Source organism: Salvelinus sp. IW2-2015, linkage group LG15 (genome assembly GCF_002910315.2).
Source record: "Salvelinus sp. IW2-2015 linkage group LG15, ASM291031v2, whole genome shotgun sequence".
In the NCBI taxonomy this organism is placed as follows: Eukaryota; Metazoa; Chordata; class Actinopteri; order Salmoniformes; family Salmonidae; genus Salvelinus; species Salvelinus sp. IW2-2015.
The window spans coordinates 49,428,748-49,442,433 of NC_036855.1; the positions used below are offsets into that span (position 1 = coordinate 49,428,748).

At 44.6% G+C, this 13,686-nt stretch overlaps 2 protein-coding genes across 17 annotated transcripts in view; one reads left to right on the top strand and one right to left on the bottom strand.

Annotated features, from left to right (window-relative positions):
• kifc3 (kinesin family member C3) overlaps positions 1 to 2,160 on the top strand; it is a 262,215-nt gene extending 260,055 nt beyond the window's left edge. For all 14 annotated transcript variants that reach the window (XM_070447237.1, XM_070447236.1, XM_070447241.1 and 11 more), the window contains one exon: positions 456 to 2,160. In XM_070447237.1, coding sequence (XP_070303338.1) covers positions 456 to 464 — 9 coding nt within the window. In that variant the 3' untranslated portion in view covers positions 465 to 2,160. The remainder of the gene's footprint in view (positions 1 to 455) is intronic.
• Positions 1,530 to 12,641, bottom strand: LOC111974305 (katanin p80 WD40 repeat-containing subunit B1-like). 3 transcript variants are annotated; one of them, XM_024002017.2, is made up of 20 exons: positions 12,077 to 12,640; positions 11,432 to 11,567; positions 11,197 to 11,327; positions 10,922 to 11,039; positions 10,690 to 10,790; positions 9,257 to 9,298; positions 8,867 to 8,950; positions 8,112 to 8,227; positions 7,861 to 7,932; positions 7,576 to 7,726; positions 6,904 to 7,088; positions 6,398 to 6,540; positions 6,211 to 6,258; positions 5,810 to 5,877; positions 5,430 to 5,663; positions 4,714 to 4,863; positions 4,384 to 4,460; positions 4,155 to 4,229; positions 3,962 to 4,078; positions 1,530 to 3,707 (listed from the first exon to the last, which is right to left on the bottom strand). In XM_024002017.2, exons 2-20 carry the CDS (start codon positions 11,469 to 11,471, stop codon positions 3,572 to 3,574), a joined length of 2,088 nt encoding a protein of 695 aa, XP_023857785.1. In that variant the 5' UTR covers positions 11,472 to 11,567; positions 12,077 to 12,640; the 3' UTR covers positions 1,530 to 3,571. The 3 variants fall into 3 exon arrangements, with proteins under 3 accessions (XP_023857785.1, XP_023857786.1, XP_023857787.1); XM_024002018.2 differs by having other exon boundaries at positions 11,923 to 12,640; XM_024002019.2 differs by having other exon boundaries at positions 4,164 to 4,229; positions 11,432 to 12,641.
• Between the last annotated feature and the right edge of the window lie 1,045 nt (positions 12,642 to 13,686).

Consider the following 13,686-nt stretch of genomic DNA (forward strand, 5'->3'; position numbering starts at 1 on the left):
CTATCTAACACACCCCGCCTCTAACCCCAGGAAGTCGTGTGTGTGTGTGTGTGTGCGACTGTAAACTTTTTGCTTGGGTCTTGACCCTTGTCCCTCTGTCTGTGTGTGTGAGAGAGACTGCAAGCTTTGTTTGTCTATCTGCAGATTCATGTGTGTGTGGGTAAAGGTGTTCGTACATGTCTGTGGCTCTCTGGCAGTTTGTGATTTTGTCTGTGACTGACTGTCTGAATGCAGTTCTTATGTGAGCTGTATATTGTATGATGTGAGGGTGTTTGTGTGTCTCGTCTATATGGATTTGTTGTGTGTGGATGTATGTTTGGGTGTGTGGAATCTGTGGATATATCACCTCTTCCTCTCCCCCATCTGTGCTGCTCTCTGGCTGGGTTGTAGTGAGACGTTATTAACACACCACTCCCCACTATTCAGTTTCCTAAACCTATTACTCTTCCCTACAGGACGACTGAAACTGTCTGTCTGAAGGCTCCAATGGATCCAGAATGAACCCGGACCCTGACCCAGTCAGCCATTGGGCCTTCTGAACAGGAGGGTGTTAACCAGCACCTTGACCCACCAATAGGTTGTTCCCATCTCCTTCTGCTGATCTCACTCAGCCAATGGGTGAGAGAAACTGGACTGATCAGATTGAGAGAATGGTGACATTTCATTTATTGAGCTGTTTGAACAGCAGAGGGATGAAGAGGGGGCTACGAACTTTGACCCTCATGGAAGGCCCATATCAAGACTCTGTCCCGATGCTCTAAAATGGCCTCCAAGTCTCCTTTTCATTACCACTGATAGCTGAAAGGAATGGATAGGTGTTAATTTTAGCCAGGACTGTTGTACAGCCCCCCATATCTTAACTACGTGTCCTCGTTTATACCCCTCAAGGAACACAACACACCAGACTGCAAGTGACTACAGGACACACCTGTCTGTCTTCCACACCTGACTAGGGGCCAAAGGGGAGGAGCACCTGAGAGTAACACAGGCCCCTGTCCTAAAAACAACTCTCATAAAGAAACCCTATACTCCTCACAGCCCAGAACAACTCCACCCCACCTTTCACACCTTCACCTTTGACCCTTCAACTGGGCCTGTGATCTATTCTCCCATTGGCTAATGTACTTCCCCACCCCTCGCAATAACGCCACACCCACACCCTTAGTGCTAACCAATACCTTCGTCCCATCATCCATTAACAGTATAGCCCTTTCAATCACAGTATTTCTTGGTAAAAATGCACTTTAAACAAGGCTGATACCTTCTTGATGTGTTTTATAACAATGCTCCAGTTACGGATTATGATAATATGCATATACAGTATATATATCTGTGTGTTTGAGATGTTTTTTTTTATCCCTTTAGACTCCATTGGGGGGGGGGGTTACGAGGATTTCATCCTGGTCTCCTTCCACACTTTCTCCCCCTCATCCAATCAGGGTATTCTATGGAGCTGGGCTTCTTTTGCCCTGTAGGACGTAAGCAATAAGAGACGTGAGTGCAGAGAGCGTTTAACTTCCTGTGTAGCCGTTTTAGATTAGATTTCTCCAGGGCAATACAGAGCCGCCTCAGCACTGCATGGAAACGTTCATGTTGTCGTGTTTGTTGTACCGCGTGAATAAAGCTAGACGATTCAAACTCCCTGCCAGACAGGAAATGCCATTCCTGTTATTGGATGCTGCCGGTTGAAGTTGCACAGATCTAGGATTAGTTTATTCCACCCAAATTCTAAGGTTATCCAATAGGGACACAACACCAAACTGACCCTAGATCCGCATCCAGGACAGCTTTATCCTACTCCCTATGGCTGACCACAAGCAACCAATGACAACGGATCGCCTCACGGAACAGACACTGCTGCCCCTGAGGGAGTAATCAAGCTTGTGAACTGTGTTTGAAAATGCATTGTGTAAATAGGAATGCTTTGTACATTTGATCAGCTGATCGATCAATACATGTCAGCTAATCGACCGTGTGTCTTCAATGTTAAACCAATGTTCCCTCCAATACCAGGATGTCCGGGGAACATTGAGGACACGCTGCATCGTGTTGGTTGTTGATGGGTATCTCTACTTGCTTTTGTCTTTGTTGTAGAAACCTACTGCGGCAGTCTTGTTTTTTGTACACCCTTTTTTAATAAACACTCAATACGAAATGAAACTCGGCCATCTTCTTATGCTCTCTCGAACAGATGTTTGTTGAAATATCCTGCATCACCGTTTATTAAAGGGTAGGTTGTATTACACCTACTCGGGACAATGCTCTTTGACCAACTGGTTCAGGATGGTTGCAGCCATAGCGTTGTATAGAGCAGGAGTTCCCACACGTCTATACCTATATATCCAAGCACTGTTCACARATCGTTGGTTTTTCAGAATTTTGCAYGTTTATAGCTTATTTCCTGCAATTCTACACATTTTCRCATAGGGTGAAAGAAAATGTCGCAGCTTTAAAGCTAATTGTCTAATGTGTATTCATGTGATATGAGTAACAAAAAAAATCTAACATGGGCTAGTTGAGCTGAACATTTCTGATAAGGTATGTGGCAGGTAGCCCAGCAACCGAAAGGTCGCTGGTTCAAATCCCCGAGCTGTAAGTCTCTCTGGGTGAATGTATGCAATGGCTAACATGAAAAGAACTGATAACGCACTACCCAATTTCAAAATTGCACCTTGTGCATTTTACTAGCCCATTTTTGACTGTTGTTCAAATGTATCTGCCCTCTCAGTGGCTAGAATGGTCCCGACTGCCTTCCAGTTTAAAACGTTAGAGTATCCATTCTATAGACCAGATGTGCTATTGAGGCCTTCACACTGGAGTGGTGGGTGGACTAGTGCCTTTCAAACAGTGCTGCTCTCTGTTGGGAGTGGAATTACACACATCTTAACGAGTTGTTCCTTTCAATACCAGAAGTCTTGTTGCTGATCAATTCCAGAAACATGCCTAAAACTAGACTTTATTTGAAAAACATGTTCTTTTAGRGTTAACAATACTTTCAAATAGTGCATCTAGGGTTGACATCTCAGGTACAGAGAATATTTAAATAGAAATCACACCGTGCACCTGAACACAGGTATTGCGGCTTTTAAAGGCAATTTCTGATTCACCCAAAATATGCAGCATTTCTGGTGAATAGGATCTCCGCGTGAACATTGCTTTTCAAAAGCCGCAACGCCTATAACCCACAATCGGATTGAAACCTGGCCCTAGTCAGGTCTGTGTGCGTGGAGGAATTACGAAAAGTGTGTGTGCTCATCTGTGGTGGGCAAGTTAAGGTTACAGAGGACATCATTTCTCTCACATACAGATTAAGGAATCATAAGTGCCCAGTGTTTAAATAGGAGAGCTGAGTCCTGAGCTACACAGTGAGTTCTAACATGGACTTCTATCCCGCCCGGTCTCGTGAGTCCACTGCTTCAGTCRATCCACACGCAGTGTGAATCTGTGATTGTCCCCTGATTTACCACTCKGGTGGATGACYGAYCGCCGCCGTCAGTCAGACTTGAGTCCTCACAGCACAGTGCTCAGCCATTGAGGAATCTGTGCGTGTCTCCAGTTGCATGGTCGACTGTCAGTAGTCCAGTGGGGCCATGAGCAGCTGCAGCTCTTTGAAGGCGCTGCCGTGGCGACCCACCTGGTCGGACTTGTTCTTCACCACGTCCCTGAGGTTCTTCAGCTGCTTGTAGCACGCCTTGCACTTCTGGTGGCTGGGCTCAAACACAAACCATTCATTCACAGTATGCAATGGAAATGGCCTGCCTCAGTGTGGCAGACTCTGAACTCTATCCAAAATGTATCAAGAGTTTTTCCTTCAAGCAATATTGGTTGAATACGGAGCTAGGTTCTTTAGTGATGGGTTACATAGCGTAAGTCTCCAGGATTAGTGACCATTGCATTAACACACACTACGTATGGTTAAAAGCACAAGCATGTTTAGGATTTAAATGGAGGTGAAACTCACCGTTCCTCCCGTGTTATATCCACTCCAACAGASGGGGGCGCRGTCAGCGTGTCTGAGATGAGAGGCCAGAAACGCTTCAGGATCAGCTTCAGAGACGTGCAACCCGTCTGCACATAACTGACCACACGGGGAGAGAGAGAGAAGATGGGTTAATACACATTTATACACACACATTTGTTATCACTCGTCTCACCTCTCATACTTGCTTTGCAGCAGCTCTTCAATCTGGGGCAGGATAGAGGTACACAGGTCCAGTTTCCATAGCGACCTGGGGGACAGGTCAAATGACTTAATGTCACTGTTAAGGGGCATTCATGGTACTCTCACCAACACCAAGAGAGACAGTGAGAGTATACGTGTGGCCTCCTCAGCCAATTAAGATCTGCAGTCGTTTGTATGGGCGCGTTTCAACATCCACTCACGGTTTGAGGTTAACGATGTTGAGGATGTCCACGACGATCGAGAGATCCTTCATCGAGACCGCAGAGTCCAAGGAGGTCTGAAGACAGAGCAGCAACCAATCACAATACTCAATCACTCAAAAAAACACCTAGAGGCAGCCAGTAGCATCTCTCCATACTTTGACACCACAAACAGCTAACCAATCAAAACTGATTTTCCGTCAGTTGAAGGATGTCGTCTGAGTTTAACATTGAAAGTCAATTATTTATCTCAAGTGATGTTAACATGAACATTGTCTGAATCTTGAGCAATGTGAATGTTGTGTTAGCGTTGTCTGTTTAGTGCCATACCTTGACGTCCCCGCTGCCCCACACGGCTCTGATGGTGTCCAGGTTCTTGTGTCGGCTGGTGAGCATCACACACATGGTGTCATGACCCTTTCTGATCTGAGCCAGAGCCTCGTCATCACCCAGCACACTGGGCCGGTGGTTACGAGCAGGCTAGGACAGAGAGAGTTGCAAACGTATATAACCTGGTAAATACACACACACACCTGTTCAAATCATACCTAAACCTACATAAAGTTAGGTGCCAATTCCATTTCTGTGCGCATGTGTTAAAACCTATTTAAGAAGCTGACCATCTTGTTTTTGATGCGTAGCACAATTTAACTGGGTGACTGGATKATTTGAGTGAATTTAAAACTGTACTGCCATGGTAGGTTCTACGTTGAGCTGATTTTWCATGTTGATATGCATTAAATGACTATTTGTGTTCCATTTCATTCTATACCCAGTTTATCTTATGGGGCTTGTGGTAGAGAAGAAAGTCCAAAGTTAAAKACAGTGGAGATGGCAGAGGTGTTCGGTGATGTCAGAGGCTAATAATAGGAGAACAGTACTATTCCACTCTGATCTACTGCCGCCGGCAATACAGTTTTATATTTAATCATAAATACATTTGAATGTAACCATACAAATTGTGATGTCTTTTGAGTGAAATTTCTCCATGGGAAACAAACAAGATTGTGTGTGTGTGTGTGTTATGCATGTATATACACACTCACAGGAAGGAAATCTCCCACGTTGAGTCCTATTGGTTCATTCCTGGAGGAGAAGATGACGCTGGGCTGGGGTTTGGCCTTCGCCATAGCAACGACRGGTGGGGGTGCAGGGGGGTGGTTAGTCGGCGGTCGTGCGGTTACCACTGGGATGGGACAGGGCGCCGTGGCGACCACGGTAGGCTCCACCCTCAGGACCGGAGTGGACGATGCCACTGGAAGATTCTTCAACAGGCCGGGCTGCAGTGATACACACACACACACACACATCTAACTTATTTACATAGAAAAAGTCACACAGACCGAGACAATCCCACATTCACACTCGGGCYTTACAAAAACACAAATCAGTCACCCATACAACAGTACAGCTATACAGTACAAACCTGCTGTCTGTCAGTCATAGGAGTCATGAGCTCCACCAGCCCTTGGTTAGCCCTCACCACAAAACTCTCTGAGGAAAAGAGGGAGAGAGAGAACTTGAATATGAGCGCCGGAGTCTGGTGAAGCGGACCCAGCATGCCCCTTGACAACGGGGGTTCGAGCCCTAGCTCGACCGTCTGTCTGTCTGTGCCCTTCCTTTCTTTATCCATCTCCATGACACGTCTCCCATTCTGTTCTTCTATACAATAAATAAATAAATAATCAAATAAAACAAAAATAACTTGTAATATGATACTCAGGACAGCAACACATCTTATACACACACAACAGATCAATGTGATAGCTTTATCACAAACACAAATGCAATACTGCTCACACGAACGGCTTGACAGAAGGGACTCACCATCTTCTAGGGGGGCAGGGAAGGGCTCACTCTTTGGGGGGGTGCGAGCTGGAAGGGGGGAAACAAGGAGACTTTTAGTATGAAARTCAAGAATGATTGAGACACTGCTAGATGTTAATGTAGTAATACATGCATTCTGCTGTTCGTGTGAACACTGAATAGAAGGCAACGAAACGTATCGGCCTACAGATGGCGCTCTTTGGCTGGAAGATCTCTTTGTAGTCCTCGGGGTTACGGATCTCGGCGGAGGACTCCTTCTCGTCCTCGCTGCTGGGGCTCCTCCTCTCCCCCTCGGGACTGCGSCGGTCTGACTCAGAACTCTGCTTCACCCTGGAAGAGCACACGCCAAATAGTCTGCTTATTGATACAACGGAAACTAACGGACGTGGTTTTGATGCAGTATTCGCTATATAACATATGATATTTAGCAGCGTGGGGACATTTCATATATGGGTGGTCCCGGGAACGGAGGCCGCCTGGCATTGCAAGGGGCATTCTCTACCAACTCCGCTACAGTGGACCACATGACTTGAACCGCTACGATTTTAATCAACTCATAGGGGATTTTGTTGAAACAGATTCTGTTGCATAGAGGGCCAAATACTAAATCGGAGTTAAGCGTGCCCAGSTCACATTAGGGTTAGGATTCGATCCATAGGAAGTAGAATAGCYGCGTTCGGAAGTGGGCAGTACCTCTGTGTGCTGCAGGTGGTCAGGGGTCGGTCGTAGTTGCGTCGCAGCGTGGATCCTTTCGGGGAAGGCTCTGTGAGCGGCTGGTCGTCCTGGATCACGCCTTGGATCACAGAGCCAGACTTCTTCACCCGCGTCAGATCCACCACGTAGGACGAAACATTAGCCAGATTGTACGATACGCCAATCTTGGAGAGAGAGATGAGAGGGGGGAGGAGAAACAGTAGAGAGAAAAAAAAACACAAGGGCTTGGCTATTGGTAACATTAATAGCAACAGTAACAGTTCCAGTGACAGTAATACATTTTAAATTGTCATGCTGACGCCACAGAACTACATAAAGAATCCCTAATAGTCATTTAATGAGGTCCAGATGGCTCTCACACGCACACACAAGGGTGCAGTAACACAGTAGTTACATAGTAATAGTAACATTAAAAGAGTAACCCCCCCAACAACAACAAAAACACACACTAACATTCGCACTTGTCTTTTCCTACTAGCACTGACTTTGTTGATGACTATTTTGAGGAAAAACGTACTTACAATGACTGAAATGTGGTTGTCTCACCTAGCTTTCTTAAGATGAATGCACTAACTGRAAGTCGTTCTGGATAAGTGTCTGCTAAATGACTAAAATGTTAAAACATTTAAAAGTAACGTCATGCTCACACACCAGCTGGTGGTTGCAGATGGCCAGGTCTGCCACCTTGCCCCAGCCCACTGGCACCACATCAAAGCAGCGGTCAGGCTCCCAGCCATACACACGGAGAGAGTCCACAGCTCCACTGTACAGACAGCAGCCATCCAGGTTGAAGGCCAGACACCTGGAGAGAGAAATGGGGGAGAGGAAAAAGGATGTAGGGATAGTTTATATACACGGTATAGAATGTTGCATCTGAACTTCTAATATCGTGGTGTCCCGTCAACCACACTTGTTAACAGCGAAGGAAGCCCTCACCTGACTGGTCCRAGCTCTCCCTCTGATGAGCCAATCATCTTGAACTTTTCCAGATCCCACAGTTTGATGGTCCTTCAGGGAACAGACATACACACACAGATAAGAGCTGTGGTGAAGCCAGTGGGAAAAAACAGCCATCCTTAAGGCATTCCATTTTAGTAATGGAGTTGAAGCCATCGGAAGCAAATGTTCAGTTACCTCATACGTATTTATTGACTATTTTTCACCCCCAGYGTGTGTGGATACAATACCTGTCAGAGCTGCCTGACGCTAGCAGATACTCGTTGGGGTGGAACTGGATGATGTTGATGGCTCCGGTGTGTGCTGTAAACTCTGTGATCATCTTCCCCGCAGTCAGGTCCCACAGCTAGGACACACAGGTCAAAGGGCAATGTGAGTTCCTGACTGGCACAGCTAGGAATATTATGAATCAAGTAAGCTGATCCCAGATCCCAGATCTGTGCCTATAGAAGGAGAACTTCTATGCAGAGGGGTATACRACAAAGCGGGATCAATGAGTTAGCCAGCTGACTTTGATAAACAACCAGAAATAACTATGACTTTCTTAATGAACCAGAACATCTAAATTTAGATATGTGTTTTTGGTTGTTGAGTCAATTAGGCCATGCCCATTTCAAGCTTATTTTCCCCAAAAAGTTATGTCAGAATACTTAGCCAAGTTAGCTAACTCATTAATCCTGCTTTGTAGAAAACCCCTCTGAACATAAGGTCGAGAGTATACAGTAGGGCTCTCCAACCCTGTTCCTGGAGAGCTACCCTCCTGTAGGTTTTCGCTCAAGACCCAGTTGTAACTAACCTGGCTCAGCTTATCAACCAGCTAATTATTAGAATCGGTGGCYCTAGATTAGGGTTGGAGCGAAAACCTGCAGGACGCCGGCTCTCCAGGAACTGGGTTGGAGAGCCCTGGTTCACAAAGTGACCACAGTCATGTGAGATGAGAAACATGTGAAAGCAAGCTTCTGACAATGTGCAGGTGGGTTCGTACCTTGATGGTGCTGTCATCACTAGCAGAGGCCAACCATTTCCCATCTGGACTGAAGGCCAGGCACCTCACTGCCTGAGTGTGACCCTGCACAAGCACATTATGCCATATGAAATTGATATATAAACACAGGCCCCCTACTCCTGTCCAGACGGTCAGTCCCCAYCCCCTCCTCCCCAYGCCAGACAAGATAGTGTTTACCGTCTCACTGTAATCCCTGGCTTAGTCTTGGTGCCAGACATAGACACGCAGCAATTAGAGCTAATTAGCAGACCCGCTCCCAACATAATCAGCCAGCAGGCCGCTCACAGACAGTGTGGGGGGGGCTTTAGCCGATAATTGACCTTGGTGCTCTTCAGTTGGGTATAAATTTCACACGGGCGCAAGTCTTACCTTGTATCTGAACACACAGCCCTTTCTCCGTACATCCCACAGCTGAAAGAGAAAAACTCTGTTTAAGCACAATATCACATACCAACCCACATACAGTACCAGTCAAAAGTTTGGARACACCTACTCATTCAAGGGCTTTTCTTTATTATGATCATTTTCTACATTGTAGAWTAATAGTGAAGACATCAAAACTATGAAATAACACATATGGAATCATGTAGTAACCAAAAAAAGTGTTAAACAAATCTAAATATATTTTAGATTCTTCAAAGTAGCCACCCTTTGCCTTGATAACAGCTTTGCACATGCTTGGCATTCTCTTAACCAGCTTCACCTGGAATGCTTTTCCAACAGTCTTGAAGGAGTTCCCACATATGCTGAGCACTTGTTGGCTGCTTTTCCTTCACTCTGCAGTCCAACTRATCCCAAACCATCTCAATTGGGTTGAGGTCAGGTGATTGTGGAGGCCAAGTCATCTTATGCAGCACCATCACTCTCCTTCTTGGTCAAATAGCCCTTACACAGCCTGGAGGTGTGTTGGGTGATTGTCCTGTTGAAAAACAAATTATATTCCCACTAAGCGCAAACCAGATAGGAGGGCGTATCGCTGCAGAATGCTGTGGTAGCCATGCTGGATAAGTGTGCCTTGAATTATAAATAATTCACAGTGTCACCACCAAAGCACCATCACACCACCTCCTCCATGCTTCACAGTGGGAACTACATATTCGGAGATCGTCCGTTCACCTACTCTTCGTCTCACAAAGACATGGCAGTTGGAACCAAAAATCTCAAATTTGAACTCATCAGACCAAAGGACAGATTTATACCGGTCTAATTTCCATTGCTCGTGTTTCTTGGCCCAAGCAAGTCTCTTCTTATTATTGGTGTCCTTTAGTAGTGGTTTCATTGCAGCAATTCAACCATGAAGGCCTGATTCACGCAMTGTCCTCTTAACAACTGTTGTTCCCCTTTGCTTATTTGAGCTGTTCTTGCCAAAATATGGATTTTTACAAAATAGGGCTATCTTCTCTACCTTGTCACAACACAACTGATTGGCTCCAATGCATTAAGAAGGAAAGAAATTCCACAAATTAACTTTAAACAAGGCACACCTGTTAATTGAAATACATTCCAGGTGACTACCTCGTGAAGCTGGTTGAGAGAATGCCAAAAGTGTGCAAAGCTGTCATCAAGGAAAAAATATTTGAAAAATCTCAAATATATTTTGATTTGATTAACACTTTTTTGTTTACTACATGATTCCATATGTGTTATTTCATAGTGTTGATGTCTTGACTATTATTCTGCAATGTAGAAAATAGTAAAAATAAAGACAAACCCTGGAATGAGTAGGTGTGTCCAAACCTTTGACTGGTACTGTACATAGTAGAGTTCTTAACAACACTCAATCATGCAACACACATACACACCTTGATGTTGGTGTCCATGGAACCAGATGCCAGGTATTCCCCAAACGGGTGGAAGTCCAAGCTGCAGATATTGGCCTTGTGTCCCATTAGAGTTCTTAGGACTGGGATAAAATAGCAAAACATTGTTATGGCATTCTCAGAACTGGTAGCCTAGGTCTAGTTGACTCACATCTCCACATCCCACGCACCTAACCTCCCCATACACACAATATTAGGAGAAATGCAGTCTCACTCTTTGCAGCCTCCAGGTCCCATACGCGSAGTGATCCGGACTGTGAGCCAGCCACCACCTGCTCCTCAGAGTTATTAAACTTTACACACTCTACTGGGTTATTATGGCCTGTCAAACTCTGAGAAAGAGACAGGGAGAGAGGGAAAGAGAACGGGAGAGGGGACGAGAAGGTGGGAGAGAGTTGGAAATACAAGTTTTAGTTACAGGCAGCAGAAATAAGCAGAGATCAAACTGTGCACACACACGTCTTCCCTAAAGGTCTGACTAGTCTGTACCATGATGCAGTTGGGTTTGCTGACTGCCCAGATGTTGACTCGGCAGTCCTCTCCCCCAGTGGCTAGCAGACGGCCTGAGTTCTTCCCCAGGGCCAGACARGCCACATTACTGGAGTGGGCTACAATCTCCTCTGGAACAAAAAAKCAATCCACAACACACCAGGATTAACCTCTGGGTCCATGAAACCAATAAGATTGTGGTCTGGAAAGGGTGAGTGAAATGGAGACTACTCACGTAATCTCCATGATGTTTTGGTGGTGTTGAACACAGCCATGGTGATTCTTGGGCGTCCAACACTCAAAGGAGTGTTGTTATTATTCACACGGCGCTAACTGCGTCAGGTGTGTTGATTGTATGATGAGACCTTTAGCTTTAATCCAATGAAAGAACAAGAGACAAAAGGGAAAATACTTTGTATGACAAATTGTTGATGGTGGCAGAAGAGACATATAAAATGTCAACTTCTCTGCTTCATGTCCCTGTTGGCTTCTCTTGAAGCTGGGGGAGGATGCAAACAAAATAGAAACCGTTTAAACCAGCTATTTATTACACGTAGATAGTCGAATCTACGCTATTGGCGTTAGCAAACTGGTTCGCTGGCAGYCTGTTAACTTAGCTAGCTAACGTTAGCTGGCTTTGTACTGTTAACTAGCTTAAACGAAACAAACAAAGTAACGCTTTATTTCGGGCTGCAATTTAGGCAAATGTCATAGTCATGCAAATACCTGTAAGCTAGCTAAGGCAGCTAGTAAACGCCATTTCGATGGTTAAACAGTTTGGTTGAACTTTATTAGCATAACTTGCTAACGTTAACAGCTCAATTAGCTAGCTACTTAGATTGCTCGTCCTGGGCAGGGCAAAATATAATACAGAACATACCTGCATTTTAAGCTAATTGCCACCAGAATATCTCTAGCTATGATTGGTGAAAAGAGAATGGTTAAGACCGAAATCAGTAGCTAGCTAGTTGATGCCAACTACTAATCTGCTTTCTGTCTGGCTCCTTCAGTCCTTGTTGTTGATATCATGTTTGTGTGGCTGCATGCGACAACAGTCTACACTTGCCGCTTAGCAACTGGACTTTCGATGAGATCACTTATTTACTTCCGGATGTCTGAAGTTCAGAGGACACATGACTACTCAAACCCGCACACAAAGCCTGAAAACTTGCCAATTTTCATCAGCAGCAATATAACAGTTGCCACATTTAGCCAATAAACACTTTTCCCATTACTTTGTCGAYGAACTTATGAATATCGACGTAACGTAACGACGAAATAAGAAAAAKACGTTTTTCCATCCAAATAATATTGTTGGCGGCTAACGTGACTAATAAAGGAATTTGAATATGTCGCAAGAGAAAAMATAATTCGCTCTTATTTTAAACTCGCCACGTCGTTTCCATCAGTCGATGTCGATTTAACTCCCGAGTGGCGCACCGGTCTAAGGCACTGCATCTCAGTGCCAGGGGCGTCACCATAGACCCTGGTTCGATGTATCACAACAGGCGGAGTTTTGGTAATCTGTTGCGCACAATTGGCCCAGCGCCGTCCGGGTTAGGGTTTGTCCATGGTAGGCCGTGATTGTAAGTAAGAATTTGTTCTTAACTGACTTGCCTAGTTAAATAAAGATTCAATAAAAGAAATAACTAGTTTCATTGTAAATAAATCCATTATGTGCATAACTATAGATAAATCCGACAGGAGAGTTTGAGGGAAGAAAGTTGGACAGAGGATCTCGAAATCTCTGTACAAGAAACACTTGGCTAACCTTCAAAAGAATGTTAGGCTATTTTCTGGCAATTATTGTATGCCTGATGTTAAGACWACAAACCATTAGAAATTGCCAATTTGCAAGATTGACTTGTAATTTCAATAAGCATAGGCTAGGCCTACTAAAATCTAGGTTTACGGTTGTAATTAAACTTTGCCATGGTTTGGTTAGCTACAGTGGCAAGAAAAGGTATGTGAACCCTTTGAAATTAACCGAATTTCTGCTTAAATTGGTCATAACATTTTATCTGATCTTCATCTAAGTCACAACAATAGACCAACACAGTGTGCTTAAACTAATAACACACAAATTATTGTATTTTTCTTGTCTATATTGAATACATAATTTAAACATTCACAGTGTAGGTTGGGGGAAAGTATGTGAACCCCTWGGCTAATAACTTCTCCAAAAGCTAATTGGAGTCAGGGGTCAGCTAACCTGGAGTCCAATCAATGAGATGAGATTGGAGATGTTGGTTAGCGCTGCCCTGCCCTATCAAAAACACTCACAAAATTTGAGTTTGCTATTCACAAGAAGCYTTGCTTGAAGTGAACCATGCCTCGAACAAAAGAGATCTCAGAAGACCTAAGATTAAGAATTGTTGACTTGCATAAAGCTGAAAAGGGTTACAAAMGTATCTCTACAAGCCTTGATGTTCATCAGTCCATGGTAAGACAAATTATCTATAAATGGAGAAAGTTCAGCACTGTTGCTAC